Source organism: Nomascus leucogenys, chromosome 3 (genome assembly GCF_006542625.1).
Source record: "Nomascus leucogenys isolate Asia chromosome 3, Asia_NLE_v1, whole genome shotgun sequence".
Classification (NCBI taxonomy): Eukaryota; Metazoa; Chordata; class Mammalia; order Primates; family Hylobatidae; genus Nomascus; species Nomascus leucogenys.
Genome location: NC_044383.1, coordinates 137,254,791 through 137,274,699, shown reverse-complemented (window position 1 = coordinate 137,274,699; position 19,909 = coordinate 137,254,791). Strand labels below are relative to the sequence as shown.

The window sequence follows — 19,909 nt, the reverse complement described above, 5'->3', positions numbered from 1 at the left end:
GCTGACTGAAAATCTTTAGGGCAAGCAGCTATGACTTTTACCAACTTCTTTGCCCCATCCCTGGCTATAACCAACCCCTATTACACAGTCCTGACCACCAGTCATTCAGCAGAACACATACAGGAGGATGAGAGGATGACGTTTGGTGGCCACATGTGTGAAGGGATTTATCTCATTCTTTGACACCAAGAGGATTATATTTCAAGATATTCTTGAATAAAACTCCCCCCTTGAACTTTTTGTTTAATTAAATTAAAACTTCAAATCTAGAAAATGGCTTTTAAGATCAGATTAGAGGCCGGGTGCGGTGGCTCATGCCTGTAATCCCAGCACTTGGGAGGCTGAAGTGGGTGGATGACTTGAGGTTAGGAGTTTGAGACCAGCCATGGTCAACATGGCAAAACCCCATCTCTACTAAAATACAAAAATTAGCCGGGCATGGTGGTGCACGCCTGTAATTCCAGCTACTCAGGAGCCTGAGGCATGAGAATTGCTTGAACCCAGGAAGCAGAGGTTGCAGTGAGCTGAGACTGCACCACTGTACTTCAGCCTGGGTGACAGACAGAGACTTTGTCTCCAAAAAAAAAAAAAAAAAAAAATAGAAAAGCTATAAAAGTATTTTTATAAAAAGGCATAATGGAATTACCAAGTGGATTGCTGCCTGCCTCAGGTCGCTTGGGTGTCTTCATTAGCTAATCCACTATTTCATTTTTAGTACCCATATAACTAGTCATATTGGTATTAGCCACAGAATTTCAGAGATGGGTGGGGATGCTCATTTCATAGATGAAAACTGACTTGCAATGAGATAAAGAAATGTATTCAAATCAAGATCACGCAAAAAGTAGTAATTAAAGAAGTCTTAGCCGTGTCTAGCCCCCTAGAATTAGTTGATTTATGAAGGGGAGAAAGGGTGAACAGAAGTCTTGCCATCCTTCTTCCTCGCTCCTTTTAAGTCAGAAGCAAAAAGAAAAGTTCACTGCACTGTCAGACTCGAATATAGTGCAGAGAAAAACATCTTGACTGCTGATTACAGAAAAATAAATCTGTGTTTCTTTAAGGATGAAGGCAGTGAAATATTTGGACTAGAAATTTGTCAATGACATAAGTAATTTCAGTGCAGCCACACTAAAAACAATTGCTGCAGAGCAGGAGAATGAATTAAAACCAGTTCCCAGAAATCGCATAGCATAGTACTTTTACCTAAGTTCAAGGCCTATTTTGTGTGTGTTCCCTCCAGTCTTCAAAACATTACAAAACAGGATACAGCTTGAGAAAATGTCATGCAATAATATTGTATTTGAAATACCAAAGTGTGTGCAAGGGGACCCCTCTCTTTATCTATTGGGCACTTGTGTTTGATAGCGTTACTAGGAATCCACATTTAATCACGTGCAGGTCAGGGTCGGATTTCACGTTTCCAGGCAACACCTGGCTAACCAACAGCACGCACCTGTGAGAACCCAGCATGGTGCAGTCCTGGAAATGGTATGGCTTTGTCAGTGCTGATGCAACAAGGGAAAGAGAGCCTTGGATAAAACGTACAAAGCCGCAGTCTTTAAGCAGGAAATGAATTGATACAGAGTTAAAGCCAACAGATCCTCCTCACCTAGATGATTATAAATGTAATACTGCGAACTCCAACTGAAAACTGTGTCTTCATTTATTCAAATATTTGCTGAGCACTTCCTCTGTTCCAGCTACTGGTCCAGGCTCAGAGGATTCAGCACTGAACTAAACAGCCCCCCTCACCCCATCTCCTGCCATGGACCACCCTCCGAATCCCCATCCCAAGAAATCTCTGCCCTCATGATTCTTTTTTTTTTTTTTTTGAGACAGAGTTTCCCTCTTGTAGCCTAGGCTGGAGTGCAGTGGCACGGTCTCGGCTCACTGCAACCTCCACCTCCCGGGTTCAAGCGATTCTCCTGCTTCAGCCTCCCAAGTAGCTGGGACTACAGGCGCCCGCCACCATGCCCAGCTAATATTTTTTGTATTTTTAGTAGAGATGGAGTTTCACTGTGTCAGCCAGGATAGTCTAGATCTCCTGACCTCGTGATCCACCCACCTCGGCCTCCCAAAGTGCGGGGATTGCAGGCGTGAGCCACTGCACCCGGCCGTCCTCATGATTCTTATATTTTATTTTATTTTTTGAGACAGGATCTCAATCTGTTGCCCAGGCTGGTACAGTGGTGCAATCATGGCTCACTGCAGCCTCAAACTCCTGGACTCAAGTCAAGTGATCCTCCCACCTTAGCCTCCCAAGCAGCTGGGAATACAGGCGTGCACCACCACGTCCAGCTAATTTTTTTAAACGTTTGTAGAGACAAGGGTCTCACTATGCTTCCCAGCCTGGTCTCAAACTCCTGGGCTCAAGTGATCCACCCTCCTCAGCCTCCCAAAGTGCTGGGATTACAGTTGTAAGTCACCGCACCTGGGCTTGATTCTTATATTTTAGCCAAAGTGAGGGTGAGAGACAGATGTCAAATGCCAGATGTTAACAACTGGTGTAGAGAGAAGGAAAGGAGGAGTGGAGGGCTGTAATGTGGGTGACAGGCACTTCTAACAAGATACCAATGATGTCACAATTTGAAAACTAAAATAGAAAAGGAATCAAATCATAAAAATATTCCTTCTGGGCACAGAAAGCAGCCTCTTGCAGAGAAACAGGTATGGGGTGGGGGAGTCATCTTTGAAGAGGCTCAGAGCAGGTCTTAGGGTGCCTACTATACAGATAAAGTTATTAAACGTTCAAAGCAAAGAAGAACGACTTTTAACTCAGAATGGATTTTCTATAAGGTAACAAGATCTGTAGGGAGGGCTGGGATTATCTGGCGGTAACCTTTCGGCCTTTCTGTTTCCCAGAGGAACTGTACGCCAGGAGCTGGTGTGTTCAAATGGCAAATTTAATAAAAGCAGACGATGACATTAAGCGCCATTAGAAAAATGAAATTCTCTATAGTGTTGTATTTGTTACTAGATCTGGGGGAAAATACACAGATGTAGAAAAGTGGAATCCTGTAAAACGTTAAGAAATACATCCTCTCAAAGACTTCTGCTTTAAGCGACAGCATTTTGAGGGTTTTTGTTTTTTATTTTTCCCCAGGGGTGGGGGGTGTGATCACAGCTGGTGTCACAGTGGTGGTCCACGAGCACACACCAGGAGCCGCCTCTATACCATTGTCTGATTAGCGTAACAAGGCCTGGTTCGTCTGGTCACTGGCTGACAGTTTTAAAACAGCTGGTCCCAGAGTGGCAAATGTCAAGGTCAGAGCACCCAGCTGCTTCCTGCTCCGTTGCTGCTGGTGTAAATATCCTCAACTCTGGGTACACAAAGGGTGTGAAGCCTCTGTGAACACAAATTATTTAAGGCCGGCTGTGGTGGCTCACTTCTGTAGTCCCAAGACTTTGGGAGGCCGACGTGGAAGGAAGCTTGAAGCCAAGAATTTGAGACCAGTCTGGGCAACATGGCAAAAACCTGTTTCTACAAAAGCATTTTAAAAAACTGTCTGGCGCAGTGGCACATGCCTGTAGTCTTAACTACTGGGAAGGCTGAGCCAGGAGGATCACATGTGCCCAGAAGTTTGAGGCTGCATCGAACCATGATTGCACTATTGCACTCTGACCTGGGCGACAGAGCAAGGCCCTCTTTTAAAAAAAACTTTCTAAAGCTAAGGAAAAGACTGCCATTGTTTGTTTGCTCACAGAAACAAATGTGACCTGTGAAGGTTGGAGAAAAGATGGTTTTCACATGCTTTAAAATGTTTGCTGTATGTACTCTGCAGAGACGCAAATCTCAGAAAGAAAACAAATAACTGCATTGTAAGTGATTAATTCAAATGTATGAAGACCTGAGATAATCACTGGATTACTTGTATATGGCATTGAGTTTTGCAGACACTTTATTTCAAAATCAAATATGCTATTATCAAAATAAATAAGGTGTTGCTTTTTGAGTAATTGATTTTCCTCAACTGTTCGGGGGGGAAAAAAATCATCTGCCTAACAGATAGTAAGATTGAATTTCACATTTAAATTTCAAAGTTGTTCTAATTACCAAAAGTTAAAAAAAAAAAAAAAAAAGAGAGACAGGGTTTCGCCACGTTGGCTGATCTCAAAATCCTGGACCCAAGCCTTGGCCTCCCAAAGTGCTGTGCTTACAGGCGTGAGCCACCGCACCCAGCCTGCAAAAGTTTTAAATCTAAAATTGGTCTCAGCCCAAGATACAATGTTTTAGAAATCATTCTTGTTTGGGTTTTTGTTTTGTTTTTGTTTTTGTTTTTTTGAGATGGAGTTTCGCTCTTGTTGCCCAGGCTGGAGTGCAGTGGCGTGATCTCAGCTCACTGCACCCTCCGCCTCCTGGGTTCAAGCGATTCTCCTGCCTCAGCCTCCTGAGTAGCTGGGATATCAGACATCTGCCACAAAGCCCAGCTAATTTTTTGTATTTTTAGTAGAGATGGGGTTTCACCATGTTGGCCAGGCTGGTCTCGACCTCCTGACCTGAGGTGATCCACCCGCCTCGGCCCCCCAAAGCGCTGGGATTACAGGTGTGAGCCACTACGCCCAGCCTCTTGTTTGGGTTTTTAACAAAGAGAAGACCATACAAGCCATAGACTATAAAGCGATTGATAATTTGGGTTGCGGAAAGGGAGCTTTTCTTTTTCTTTTTTTTTTCATCTTTTCAGTAGAAGCAGATTTGCCCAAAACTAATGGCACTTGTGCAGTGTCTGGGAATAGCACAGCATGACAGCACTTTTTAGTAAGGGAGAGAAAGCCCAGTTGCATGTCTATATAAGCTGTCTGTATAAACTGAAAATCCCAAAGCTCAGAAGAAAGGGACTGCTCGCCAAGGCTAAGGTAATTGGTTGTGTTTATTTTCATTATAAATAAATGTTTGTGTCCATGCCTCATTGTGTATGCTCTTATAGAAGGCCACCAAATGACATAATCAAGCCCCCTCCCCAAATCTACATATATCAGACGCTGCTGTAGAGTTTAGACAGTATTTAGTACGCGGTTCCTTCTTTCTAACATTTAAGAAAGTTTACAAAGAAGCAGAATTCTGTTTTCATTATAGGTGGAGGGTTGGTTCTGAATTACCAGTATTTCCAATTTTAGAAAGAGCAAGTGAGTTAAGATGGGAAAAATAATTTCACCTCTGGCTTTGTCTGCCACTGTAAAGTAAAAACCCTCCAGCAGGAATGGCCCTTGTTCATTATTTTCTCCCGTCAGTTGATCTTGCTATTTTATCTACAGCAGGACCAAATTCCACTGTGGGCTAATCCTCCCAGGGACCAAAATGGGTCAGTTCTCTTCTAATTTAAGTGGAGAGCGGTAGAAACAAAGGTGTCCCAAATCCTACAGGTCAGTGTCACATGCCAAATTATGCCTTTGTCTATACTACAGCAAACTGTCGTATAGAATTCTGATTTCTGGAAGCAACCATAAAGCCTAATCATGAGCGAGCCGGGCGTGGTGGCTCATGCCTGTAATCCCAGCACTTTGGGAGGCCAAGGCAGGCGGATCACCTTAAGTCAGGAGTTCGAGACCAGCCTGGCCAACACGGTGAAACCCTGTCTCTACTAAAAATACAAAAATTAGCCGGGCATGGTGGTGCATGCCTGTAATCCCAGCTACTTGGGAGGCTGAGGCAGAAGAATCGCTTGAACCCAGCAGGTGGAAATTGCAGTGAGCCGAGATCACGCCACTGCACTCCAGCTTGGGTGATGGGGCGAGACTCCGTCTCAAAACAAAACTAAACAAAAACCTACTCATGAGCTGTCACTGATGTCAAAAGCCTGGAAAAATGCTGTTTAATAAGTTAACATGAAGATTCTGTCTGTATTTACATTGTCAGGCTATTAATTATCATCTGCCACACAGAAAAAATAGAGAAAGAAAAAAACAAAATGAGTATGCCAAGTTGCCACAGAGAACCTAATAAACCAAGAGAATAGCAGTTGGACCTAAAACAGCAAAAGCTCACCCCAAAAGTAAGGCCCCCAGAAACACCTCTGGTGGGTAGCCTCTGTAGCCCTGGGCTATAGTATGGAGGCATATCTAGCTCTTTTTTCCTAGAGGACAAGGCCTTTTCAAGATCTTGGGAAGGACAAGATATATTAATTGGCTGGTCACGGTGGCTCACATCTGTAATCCCAGCACTTTGGGAGATTGAGGCGGGTGGATCACTTGAGGTCAAGAGTTCAAGACCATACTGGCCAACATGGTGAAATCTCGTCTGCACTAAAAATACAAAAGTTAGCCAGGCATGATGGCAGGCACCTGTAATCCCAGCTACTCAGGAGTCTGAGGCAGGAGAATCGCTTGAACCTGGAAGGCAGAGGTTGCACTGAGCCGAAATCATGCCACTGCATTCTAGCCTGGGTGACAGAGCAAGACCCTGTCTCAAAATAAACAAACAACAACGAAAAATGTATATTAATTACCACTCTTCCACAGCTGGGCATGGCGGCTCACGCCTGTAATCCCACCACTTTGGGGGGCTGAGGCGGGCATATCACTTGAGGTCCGAAGTTTGAAACCAGCCTGGCCAACATGGTGAAACCCTGTTTCTACTAAAAATACAAAAATTAGCCAGGTGTGGTGGCATGTCCCAGCTACTCAGGAGGCTGAGGCAGGAGAATTACTGGAGCCTGGATGGAGCGGGGCGGGGCAGGGAGGCAGATGTTGCAGTAAGCCGAGCTCAAGCCACTGCACTCCAGCCTGGGTGACAGAGTGAGACGCTGTCTCAAAAAATAAAAAATAAAAATCACCACCCTTCCTGCATGGGGGATTTGATATTTGCTCAGACCTCCGAGGCCATGGTCAGAAGCCTGGGTCACCTCAGGGAGATGACGGAATAGTCACAGTGGAGGGACTGAATCACTCACTATGAAAATCAGTGTTTACCCACGTGGCTGAAATGTAAAAGAAATCACATCTGGACTAAGGGAAGATAACCTTAAGACCTCCAGTAAACATGCCACAGATTGAAAAAGAATTTCCAGCCTATTTGGGATTCTATGAAAAAAGCATGTGTCCCTGCCCCATCCCTCCCTCCTCTTATCCATCCCACAGATCAGCTAAGTCAGACAAGAAGCCTCTGGCACCCCCTTGGTGGCACAGTGCAGTGATCACACGTTGTCCACTAAATACTTTCTAAACTCCACTCAGCTTTCAGGGCCCTATTATCTGGCCCCTTTTCCCTTCTGGGCTTTCATTCTACACCCTTCAATAAAAACTCTTTGCTGGGGCTAGGCTGTTCCAACACACCAGCCTCCGAATCTGCCCGGCACAGTCAGAGCACAGTGGTTAAGTGGTTTTGGAATCTGCTGATCTGGATTTGCATCTTGGGAACAATATTACCTACTTCATAGAGTTGCTGTAACTATTAAAGGTGATAACACACAAAAGGCACCTCTCTGGGCCCTATAATAAAAGCACATAAAGTGTTGGCTGTTATTATTCTCCTCACTTTTGCTGGCATTCCTTGTTTAGACACATCTAAATCCAGCCTCCCCCTAATCTCCCCTTTGACCTCAAGTGACTGCTCCACCTGAACCCTGCAGCTCTCATCCCTTGCACAATTCATTTGGTAGTCACCAAGTTGCCTTGTCTTAACCTTACAGACTTGGCCATAGTAAGCTCACATGTTGCTGGTGCTTGACTTGATTCAAAAGTTAACACGGGAAAGACAAAGCTTTGGACTTGGGAATTTGAGTTGGGTTCATTCCAATCATTTGGGTGAAAATTATTTGAAACTCTCACACTAGGTCATGCAAATACTCCGCCTGTGAGACTGTGTATATTTCTAACTTTATATTGTGCCTGTGGTGCTATACACAGATAAGTATTCCCACCAACTTCAAAAGCAGCTCCCTGCTTGAAGCAGCTCTGTGGGGGCATCAAACAAGAAGAAAAACAGGTTCCACATGTTTGAAGAATCTCATCTAAGTGAGGCGATGTTGAATCTCCTGTGAAAGGACTTTTCCCTTCATTTGTCTCTCTTATTCATATTACATGAATCAATTTACTGTATGCCGAATCATCATTTTACATATCTTTGATAGCAGTTATTGGTTATCCCTTTATTTATGATTAAATGGAACAATGAACTCAAGGTCCTTCTTCAACATGCAGCCTTTCACTTTTCGGAAGAGACTTACTGGTCCACTTGCTCTCAATTCTGACCTCAAGATATGGTTCCCCACCCCCCATATAGGCAAAAATCAAATCCCAATACTGTGTCCAAACGGTCGCTCTTCAATAACCATTCCTCGAGGATCTCTAGGCTCAAGAGCTATAAAACACGCAGCATATCACAGTTTAAGCAAAGAGGGGCATGTGCCTTGCAATGCACCTATCAGAAAAAGTTGTACAAGTATAGCAGGCTCCTCTCTAGAGGGATAGATAATGACTCTTTTAAAGCAACCATGACTTCTGTTTCCAACAAGAATTCACATTCAACTCCAGACAAGTAGTTGGGACAAAGCAACAATAATTTAAAAAGCATCAAGTTCCAGATAAGAAAAAGGAAACATAACTTCAAGGTCTAAGTATAGGGGGTATCCAAATGATCAGATAAGTACTTCCTTTTGTAACCAATTGATTGTTTTTGCTAAAACAATCCACCACCAGGCAGTATGAGAGAGTATTTTCTGCTGAGTCCAAAGTTTGTTGCAAGTGCTGTGTGCCTTCCAGTTCCTGGAGGGGCGGCTTACCCTCTGTGACCATGACTTCTTCTTTATCCTGGCCGTTGAGGTCTCCTTGACCATTCAGGACTCCTTTCTGGCCATTCAGGTCACCCTCCTGGAGGCTGAGCTCATCTTGCTCAGCTACGCCATTGATGGTGGACAGCTGACCATTCTTCTGTAGGAGCTGTGGGGAAGACAGAGCCATAGAAACTTAATTTCGGTCCTCATGACCAAGTCAGAAACAAGGCATTAACTTCCAGCATATAAACCAGTGAAAGAAGAAATACAGAGAAAAGGAAGTTCAAAAACAATGAAGAGTTAAGTCTTATATTTGTCTGAAAGATCCAGCTACCTTACAAGCAGACAGGGCCTTGTAGCTGGGTAAGTGTGCCCACGAGCCATTCATGCACTCATTAATTCATTCATTGGAACACCAGATACATACACTCACCTTTCCAGACCTGTTTCAAATATAACCATGAATAAATCAGATGTTTCCCAGAGCTTTGAGCTTACAAATTACTATGGAAGGCAGACTTAAAAACCTCTTTTTTACTTTAAAATAATAAATAATGTTTCCTTGCGATCAGATGCAGGTTAAGCATAATTGACTGAACAAGTCAGAAGGCAGACTTTCAAACAAATAATTACTAAAGCAAAGCTATGGAAACTGTCATGAAGGAGGCATACACAGAACAAATAACAATAAATAGAGCCCTTGAGAATGAATCAAGTAGGTTTAAAAAAAAAAAAAAAACCAGCCCTAACTGAGGCTGGGGGTGTCCAGGACTTCTCTGAGGAAGCAATGGTAAAGCTGAGATCTCATTTCCACAGGCAATGGCTGTGTGAGAAAAGGATAAACGGGGTGCAGAGAAGGGAGGCCGCTTGGTGCGAAGGCCAGTACTCCCAAGCCCAGCGAGCAAACAAGACACATATAACATGTGCATTTGGGTCATTGGTTTTTCCTTAAAAATATTACTACAATGGTCATTTGCAATCCTCCCCATAGGATGCCCTGCGCAATTGATGGCATCAGTTTCAAAATCAGCAGGCATGGTCGGGCGCGGTGGCTCATGTTTGTAATCCCAGCACTTTGGGAGGCCGAGGCGGGCAGATCACGAGGAGTTCAAGACCAGCCTAGCCAACATAGTGAAACCCGGTCTCTACTAATAATGCAAAAAAATTAGCCAGGCATGGTGGTGCATGCCTGTAGTCCCAGCTACTCGGGAGGCTGAAGCAGGAGAATCACTTGAACCTGGAGGTGGATGTGGGAGCTGGAGGTTGCAGCGAGCAGAGATCGAGCCACAGCACTCCAGCGTGAGTGACAGAGTGAGAAAAACAAAAAACAAAAACAAAAATGAAAAAACCCACAAAATCAGCAGGCATGTAGGCATGCCTTTGGTCATATAATACTTTTTTTTTTTGAGTTGGAGTCTCACTCTGTCACCCAGGCTGAAGTGCAGTGGCGTGATCTTGGTTCACTGCAACCTCCACTTCCCAGGTTCAAGTGATCCTCCTGCCTCAGCCTCCCACATAGCAGGGATTACAGGCGTGCGCCACCATGCCTGGCTAATTTTTCTATTTTTAGTAGAGACGTGGTTTTGCCATGTTGGCCAGGCTGGTCTCAGACTCCTGACCTCAAGTGATCCGCCCACCTCTCCCTCCCAAAGTGTTAGGATTACAGGCGTGAGCCACTGTGCCCGGCTTGCTCTTGGTCATAGTTTTAATCCTGAGAATATAGGTAAAAAAAATTTCAGGCCAATAGAAACAATAACCATTAGGAACCTAAATGTTTCAACAATGTAATATACAACAATGTTATATATACAGATATCTCATTTATCTTAAAACCAACATAGGCAGCTGCTATTATTTCCATTTTATAATAATGACACTGGGACTCAAAGCAATTCTGGTGGGGTGGGGTTGTCTTGCCCCAGGTCACACAGCTCAGGAATGGGGGCATCGTGGCCCGAAGCCAGCTCTTGCCACCAACTATTTCCAGGGTTTTTCTGTTTAAGGCTCTCAACATAAAGATAGGTGCCATGGCCGGGCGTGGTGGCTCATGCCTGTAATCCCAGCACTTTGGGAGGCCGAGGCGGGCAGATCACGAGGTCAGGAGATCGAGACCATCCTGGTTAACATGGTGAAACCCCGTCCCTACTAAAAATACAAAAAATTAGCTGGGCGAGGTGGCGGGTGCCTGTAGTCCCAGCTACGCAGGAGGCTGAGGCAGGAGAATGGCATGAACCCCGGAGGGCGGAGCCTGCAGTGAGCCGAGATCACACCACTGCACTCTAGCCTGGGCGACAGCGAGACTCCGTCTCAAAAAAAAAAAAAAAAAAGATAGGTGCCATGCTTTGAAGGTCCTGTTACTACCACAATTATAAAATGGCTTAAAGGGTATTCCAGGTCTGGAACTGGTCTGGAAAAGGTCTGGTACAGACCTGCATGCTACAAAGCAATCTCAACTCCGCACTCCATCTGACATCATTCCATCCTGCTTCCAGGCCAATGAATGGCTCTGGCCTCACCACTGACTTAGACCCTGAACCCTGAAGGGACAGTGGGTTCAAGACACGCAATCCAGAAGTCTTGAGTTGTGCTAAATTGATTTCACCTGGCTGTTCTCGGCTCCCAGCAAGGCTGTCCTTCAACTGCATGAGCTTCCTCCTGAAATAATACCACTGTAGTTTAATACTTACACTACAGATGGGATTGTTGGCTTCAAAATGCCCATGCTGAGTCCATTTATTAAACAGAATACTCAGATTACATTTCCACTTAAAGTCTTCTCTTACCAAAATATGAAAGATGGGAATTTTAAATGAAACCTAAAGACAAAAGCAGGGGGTAGGGAATGGAGAAGGGGGTAGTGTGTCTCCACAAAGCCCATCAGCAAAAATGTCAGAGTATTTTTTTTTTTTTTTGAGATGGATTTTCGCTCTTGTCCCCGAGGTTGTAGTCCAATGGCATGATCTTGGCTCACTGCAACATCCGCCTTTTGGGTTCAAGTGATTCTTCTGCCTCAGCCTCCTGAGTAGCTGGGATTACAGGTGCCTGCCACCATGCCCAGCTAATTTTTGTATTTTTAGTGGAGATGGGATTACACCATGTTGGCCAGGCTGGTCTCCAATTTCTGATCTCAGCTGATCCGCCCGCCTCAGCCTCCCAAAGTGCTGGGATCACAGGCATAAGCCACTGCGCCCGGCCAAATGTCAGAGTATTTTAACTAAAAATCATTGAGTATGTACACAGGACTTAGATTTGATTAGTAACAGGAAGAAAAGTTGGAGGAGGAAATTGGCAGGAATCACATATTATTGTGGGCTACATGGTAACCCAGTGAATCTTAAACCTAGAAACTGTTGACATATAAAGTTTCATGATATGGCAAACTAAACAGGGAACATAAAAAAGCCATCTTAATACCTCAATTTCAATGCAATAAACTTCGGTCAATTGTGCCTCTTGTTTAGGAACCAGAACTCTGAAGTTCTATAGAGTTTAGGGTTCTACAATGTACCTAAAATTATTGAAAAAATTCTTATAATCCTTTGTGAATTGTCGAATCCAAGATATCTTTAGCTGGAGCCAAATTGAGTCTCTTTAAACATGAAGACTATAGCACACAGGGACAAATTTCCGTCTACTCTTTTAGAAATGTACTGAGCCGGGCACTGTGATGTGCGCTGTAGTCCCAGCACTTAGGAGACTGAAGCAGGAGGACTGCTTGAGCCCAAAAGTTTGAGGCCAGCCTAGACAACATAGAGAGACCTTCATCTCCAAATAAAAACATCATTTAAAAAAGAGATGTTACACCAGGCGGGGTGGCTCACGCCTGTAATCCCAGCACTTGGGGAGGCCGAGGCAGGCAGATCATGAGGGCAGGAGATGGAGACCATCCTGGCTAACATGGTGAAACCCCGTCTCTACTAAAAATACAAAAAATTAGCCAGGTGTGGTGGTGTGTGCCTGTAATCCCAGCTACTAGGGAGGCTGAGGCAGGAGAATCACTTGAACCTGGCAGGCGGAGGTTGCAGCAAGCCGAGATTACGCACTCCAGCCTGGGCGACAGAGGGAGACTCCGTCTCTTAAAAAAAAAAAAAAAAAAGAGATGTTACACAGGCATAGCAAAGTACATTAGATGATAAAAAGAAGGACCCTTAAAAACTGAAGTCAAATGCTAGACATCTTTATATCCTAAGTATGATAATGAATACATTATGAGATAGTACTTTTCAGTAACCACAGGGTAACTGTCCCTACTTGAGAAAGGCATTAGATAAATTATTAACTTCAGTAGAAAACAATTTATGACAGTGACGTTACTGAACCTGAGTTTTGAGTCTATTTTGCTATGTGAATAGCTTGCGTCCCGCCAGGGTACCCAAGCTTTGACCTCAAGGGTGATGTCTCAGGTGAGCTTTCAGAGCCTATGAGGCACCAACATCCGCACAAAATGGGACTTCATTCCTGGTCAGATTGTCACATTCGGACATGTCCACACTTTTGAAAATCCCACGTGTTGTTAAAGATGGATAATTCCCTTTATTTCACTCCAAATTAAAAGTGTTTTTGTTTTTTCTCCCATCCCCAAACCATCTAAATAATTCATACCATTGTTAAAAATTCAGGGACTCCTGAGAATTATCAATAAGTTAAAGTCACCTCAAATAGAGGAAATCAAACCCACATTCATTTAAGTCTTTTCTGTGTTTTCTACGTGTGTGTATATATATAGGCACAAACATTCACTTAAAAAATAATGGGGAACACGTGTTATTTTATGACCTGATGGTTTCATACGTTGTGGGTACATTTCTTTATTAATAAACACGCACCTTGCTTAACTTCAATTAGTCTCTCTTTTGCCTGCAACTCAAATGGCCACAGAAGACAGGATTTACACACAGCTCTGCCCAGAGAGACCCTGAAAGATGCAGACACGACATAGTGGCACATGGGATGGGAGATGGTGGAGTCAGATGGGATTCGAGGGCCACCCATTTCAGGGAGGAAAGTAACATTGGGACTTAACTGTTACCAAACAAGAAAGAAGGAGGAAATGTGTATTTCACTTTTTCCACTCCGAAGCTTCCTCGCATAGCATTATCCATCCACCCCGAACTTAGTTTTATAAATAGTTATTTCTTTCGAGATGAGAACTAGACTTGAAAGACATGCTCCTTATACTTAAACATGGTAAGCACCAGAAAACCTATTTTCCCACTGGATTTGTGCTTCAAAAAGCACAAATGCCTCCTTTGAACAAATCAAAACCCTAAATGTTTTCAAGCTTATATCCTTTGAGTGGGTCAGCCAGAGTTTATTCCCATGAAGTATTACCACATTACAACTAAACAAGCTGTTAAAAAAAAAAGACCCTAAAAACCTCAAATGTTTCCAGCAACGGTGTTTTCCTCTCATTTCGGTAAGAACAACAACCAAGAACGTCCAAGTGGTAGCCAAGGCACCACAGAAAAACTAGGAGACTTCTCCATCCACTTCCTTCTCCACAGGAGTCCACAACATGCTGGGGACCTCCTTTGCAGAGTAAGAAACAAGAGTACCAGGCTGTTTAATGAAGTTGTAAAATGATGAGCCCTTGACAGCTGTCAGGATGCCGGGGGCAGAGGAGGTAAGCCTACTAAAGCAACTCTTTTCACTGCAGAAGTGATACTCCCGCATCTACATCCTCACTGGACGACCGGGTGCAAGTGGCCCAGCACTCCTGCAGTTCACACGGTAGACAAGGCTCCAAAGGGGCAATTCGTCCCATCCAGGGCAGTACGACCAAGAAGCAAACCTATAAGTGGCCTTCGTGGGAAGGAACCAGAAGCCAATATAACCAGGACACACCCACAAATGATCAGAATTAAAGATTATCTGGAAGGAATTTTAAATCCCATGACAAAACTTTTGTAAAGAAACCTCTTCACTGTGTTTTATGCTTCATTCTAATAGAAAGTGTTTGAAAGTAAATCTTCAAAAATGTCAAACAAACATAAAAAAAAAAAAAAACCAGAGTACAAATCAATAAACAATATCCCTGGAAGGCAATTTGGAAATAGGGATAAAATTTTAAATATGCAAACCCATTAGCTACACCATGCCATTCTAATAGATATGGCATTACATATTTATGAGGCGCAGCACATAATAACTTATAAAAGGGTTGGGCGTGGTGCCTCATGCCTATAATTCCGGCACTTTGGGAGGCTGAGGCAGGAGGATGGCTTTTAAGCCAGGAGTTCGAGACGAGCCTGGGCAACAAAGTGAAACCCAGTCTCTACAAAGGAAAAACAAATAAGTAATAAATACTTTATAATAGCAAAAAAAAAAAAAACCCTTAAATGTCTATCAGTAGAGGGGAGTAGTTAAATTATGAGACGTCCCTGCAATAGGCAACATCAAAAGCTATGAGGTAGATTCAGACACACTCATGTGTGAAGATGTCTCTGGCTTAAGGGGGAAAAGAAGCAAGTTGCTGAGAATGATTCTTTTATGTGTTTAAAACCAAACCAAACAAAAATAACCCACTGACAAAGAGGGAGAGGAAGAGGAAAAGGGAGACAGAAAAGGAGTCAATGTCTGTGTGAGCATTTTTTTTAAAGTCTGGAACAATATGTACCAAATCTTTAATAATGGCTACCTCTATGGCATTGTTGTTTGGTTTTATCTTTTTAGAAGGAAATTGGGAGAACAGACACGGTTTCCTTTTTACTCACTTTATCATTGTAAAAGTGAAAACACATTGAACCCTAAAACTCATAGCTTCTTAGGCTTCAAGCATGTTAATAACCTGGCTTGCCAGGGTTCATAAATTTTTTTTTTTTTTTTTGAGACGGAGTCTCGCTCTGTCGCCCAGGCCGGAGTGCAGTGGCGCGATCTCGGCTCACTGCAAGCTCCGCCTCCCAGGTTCACACCATTCTCCTGCCTCAGCCTCTCCGAGTAGCTGGGACTACAGGTGCCCGCCACCACGCCCGGCTAATTTTTTGTATTTTTTAGTAGAGACGGAGTTTCACCGTGGTCTCGATCTCCTGACCTCGTGATCCGCCCTCCTCGGCCTCCCAAAGTGCTGGGATTACAAGCGTGAGCCACCGCGCCCGGCCTCATAAATCTTTTAAGATCATCCAGGCCAACAGGCCACACTGCTGGAGCTTTAACTCCTCTGTTTATATCATCTCCAAATGTAAATAACATATTAATGTCCTCAGCTAAGCCATTCATCAAAAACACTGACCGGGACAGAGCCAAGCATATCACTGTTCTACAGCAGGCCACTACAGGCTCCTGACAGAGAACACATGTATCCTATGCATTATGTACCCATTTCACAAGTGTGTTTCATATACATTTGCTTCCGCCTTAAGGAAGTTACTTTCATGACCTTGAGCACGTTTCTTGCCTCCCTCATATCTTCTCCATTCTCTGTAAAATGGAGTTAAGAATTCATTTTTAGGCTGGTCCGATGGTAGTGGGTTATCAGAAATTAACATCAGTGTTACTAAAGTTGTTATACAACCCCACACTGCTAAACTTGACTGGCTTTTAAAAAAGAAAAAAAAATTTCTTTTTTTTTTCTTTCCTTTTTTTTTTTTTTTTGAGATGGAGTCTCACTCTGTTGCCCAGGCTGGAGCACAGAGGTGCCATCTCGGCTCACTGCAACCTCTGCCTCCTGGGCTCAAGTGATTCTCCTGCCTCAGCCTCCCAAGTAGTTGGGATCATAGTCAAGTGCCACCACGCCTGGCTAATTTTTTTGCATTTTTAGTAGAGATGGGGTTTCACCATGTTGGTCAGGTTGGTCTCGAACTCCTGACCTTAAGTGATCCACCCACGTTGGCTTCCCAAAGTGTTGGGATTACAGGCGTGAGCCACCTCGCCCGGCCAAGAATTCATTTTTATATACCTCAAAGAATATTTGAAACATCACCAGGAACATATTAAGTTCTTAATAAGTCAACTATTAACATAAATTTTAGCTGTCTTTGTCATACTATTTGTTCTCAATAATTGTGGTCTTGGGAATTACTTGTTCCATGCCTGCGTTCCTCTCTAAAATGAAAGCTCTGGGAGTTATTACCTGTCTTCTTCCTGCTCTGCACTCAACAACAACACCTGGCAAATGGCAAAGGTGTCTAATCTTTCTGATTTGAGAGGACTGGGCAGGACAAAGGGGGTAAAGCTGGTTTATCTAAAGGTCTAAATGGAGGAGGGACGCCTGATTTTTCTTTTCTTTTCTTTTCTTTTTTTTAAACTATAGAAGGCATGGGGGAAACAGAAGACAGCACAGCACATACAAGGTCTTGGTTAGAGTCCAAGCTCCTCTCAGCTATGGAACTTTACCTCTGAGCTCATCTTCCCGGTTACAAACTGAGACTAATACTATCTCTGTTTTTGGATTGTGTGAGATTCAAATGAAATCATAGTGGGGGAAATTCTCTTTCTAAATAGAAAAGCACTCAGCAGCCATTTTATGAGACTTGGTCCATTTGATCACATCAAGGTCCATGTGCTATCCCAGTACTTTCCAGCCCTTATCTCACACTATGGTCACCTTTTATAAATGGTCCTCACGTTTCTGTTAAGGAGGGTTTCAAAGGAGGCAGCACTTGGTTTGAGTCTGAGATGTGAAATGACAAGGGAATCCAACAAAACGAGACACTGCTCGGTAGAGGCGACACATCTCACTACATCCCAGGACACACATTCACACGGGGCTGCACCTCAAGAAACGGGTACGGCTACAGGTAACATGGCCATAGCCTTGAAATCACAGATTTGCTCACAGGAAGAGAAAAGAGGACATAGTAGCCTTGTTTTTTTTTGAGACAAAGTTGCGCTCTGTCCCCCAGGCTGGAGTACAGTGGCACGATCTTGGCTCACTGCAACCTCCATTTCCTGGGTTCAAGCGATTCTCCTGCCTCAGCCTCCTGAGTAGCTGGGATTACAGATGCGCACCACCACACCCGGCTAATTTTTGTATTTTTAGTAGAGACGGTTTCATCATGTTGGTCAGGCTGGTCTCAAACTCCTGACCTCGTGATCCATGCCCCTCAGCCTCCCAAAGTGCTGGGATTACAGGTGTGAGCCACTGCGCCCGGCCCATAGCAGCCTTTTTTTCCCTGAGGTTCCTGGTTGGTTCAGATCCTCAGGCTGTGAGGGCAAGTGATCCTGCCCCCATAACACACACACACACAGACACACACACACACACACACACACACACACCCAGAGCTGTGTGGTGTGTATCAGTGAGCCCACCCATCAATGTAACTCAAAGAGCTATCATTAAGACTGATGATTTATTTCATACAAGTCAATAGCTATAGCTCCAATTGGTGTATTCGCTCTAAAATTAAATACTTCAAACAGCAATCCAGACTGGCAAAAAAAAAAAAAAAAAAAAAAAAAAAAACCTTTTATTTCAACCTAGGCATACAATGTATTTTCCAATGTATATTTAAATTTCCAGAAGTAGGCTGAAAATAAGATGGAGGCTAAATGCAGAAATGGATTATTCCGTTGGTGATCCAGATTTATGAGAAGTTTAGATGAACAATAGCCCTAATTTTTGTGAGGGAACTGGATCGAATTCTTTAGTCTCTCCATTCCTTCCCCGACAGTCATGCTTTCCAAGAAGTTCAGCCTGAAGATGCTGCATCTCAGTTGCAGGCTAGAGTGCAGGCTAGAGTGAGTGCAGTGGCGTGATCTTGGCTCACTGCAACCTCCGCCTCCCGGGGTCAAGCGATTCTCCTGTCTCAGCCTCCCGAGTAGCTGGAATTACAGGCATGTGCCACCACACCTGGCTGATTTTTGTATTTTTAGTAAAGATGCGGTTTCGCCACATTGGCCAGGCTGGTCTCAAGCTCCTGACCTCAGGTGATCCGCCCACCTCAGCCTCCTAAGGTGTTGGGATTTCAGGCGTGAGCCACCCCACCTGGCCAATGTGATTTTCAATTACCTCAAGATATATAGTAAGCACTGCTAAGGCAATCAGGAATATACGTTTATATTCCATGAATTTAAAAAAAGATTTAAGGCAATCTGCAAAAGAAAAATATGAGGAGGCCTTTTAACCCGCAAGGTTTTTAAAAGAGAGAAAATGAACTGCTTATCGGGTTTCAGAGCTATTACCAAAGCATAGAGTCAAAAGCTCTCTCCAACCACATGAAATTGAGAAGAGGATGCATCCCGGGGTGGGCGTGATTGTAGTGATCTCTAAAAATAAGAAGCCCTTATCTCTGAGAAAGTGGCCTCCAGAGCTCTCTTCCTGCTGCCAGTTTTCCTCAGGGAAGAGGCAGCAGATCCTCTTGAGGGTGGCAGCAGGTCCCAGGTCTTAACCTACAGATGTTATGAAGCCTCTGATCTTTAAATAAAGCCACTGCTGGTTTTAAATTTCATGATATTTCTTTCCACCCATATATTCAGCAAAACAAAACCAACAAGCCAAAAAAGTCCCCTTCCTGCTTGGTGATGTCACTTTAAGCTCGACTGAGTTCATCTGAAGGACTCAGAAAAGGGGGTGAACATCTCCTCACCATCACCCAGAGTCCCTGTGGCCCCTTCCCTCCAGCTCCACAGGACGAAAACAACAGGGCCCAGCTGTCGGAACCCCATGTGTCCTACGGCACTTTATCCTGCAGGTCTTTATTCCAAGATGGGGTTTACAGCCTACGCTACACCATCCCACCAACTGCCAAGTAAGAGCTATTCACCCGACAGCAACATTATCCACTTTCAATACCTGATTGGCTTAGACCAGCTTTGTCATGCTGTCACATTCGTTCAACTAATTTAATTTAATCCTAGTGCAAAAGTTCTAATTTCTAGAATGCCAATATTAATTTTATTTTGTGTTTGAAACGGCAGTGTTTGCTATTTAAGGAAGGCGGCTGGAACGGTTTCCTTCTCACAGAGCTTGCGGGCCCATGAGTGCTGCTTGGTGAGGGGTATAAATACTAGATAGTTTCTCGCCACTGTCTACAAATCCCAGATTTTTCTGTTTCTTATCATTTTCAGTAAAATTCATGAAAATTAGTTAACCATAATTTCAGGAGAAATAACCCAAACTCATCTTTGGACATGAGAAAGAATGATTGCTAAGAGAGATCCACTAAAATCATCAGCTGGCTTTTAGCATGCAAAATTAATTCCATTGAACATTAATATTCAAATTGTTGGATGTCTTAGAAAATAATGTATCTCACATTGCT

The 19,909-nt window shown here is 43.7% G+C and overlaps 1 protein-coding gene across 3 annotated transcripts in view; it reads right to left on the bottom strand.

Annotated features, from left to right (window-relative positions):
* The window catches only part of AKAP12 (A-kinase anchoring protein 12), a 119,199-nt gene that overhangs the window by 44,705 nt on the left and 54,585 nt on the right, over positions 1-19,909 (bottom strand). For all 3 annotated transcript variants that reach the window (XM_030809844.1, XM_012506025.2, XM_030809845.1), the window contains one exon: positions 8,718-8,874. In XM_030809844.1, the coding sequence (XP_030665704.1) occupies positions 8,718-8,874 (157 nt within the window). The remainder of the gene's footprint in view (positions 1-8,717; positions 8,875-19,909) is intronic.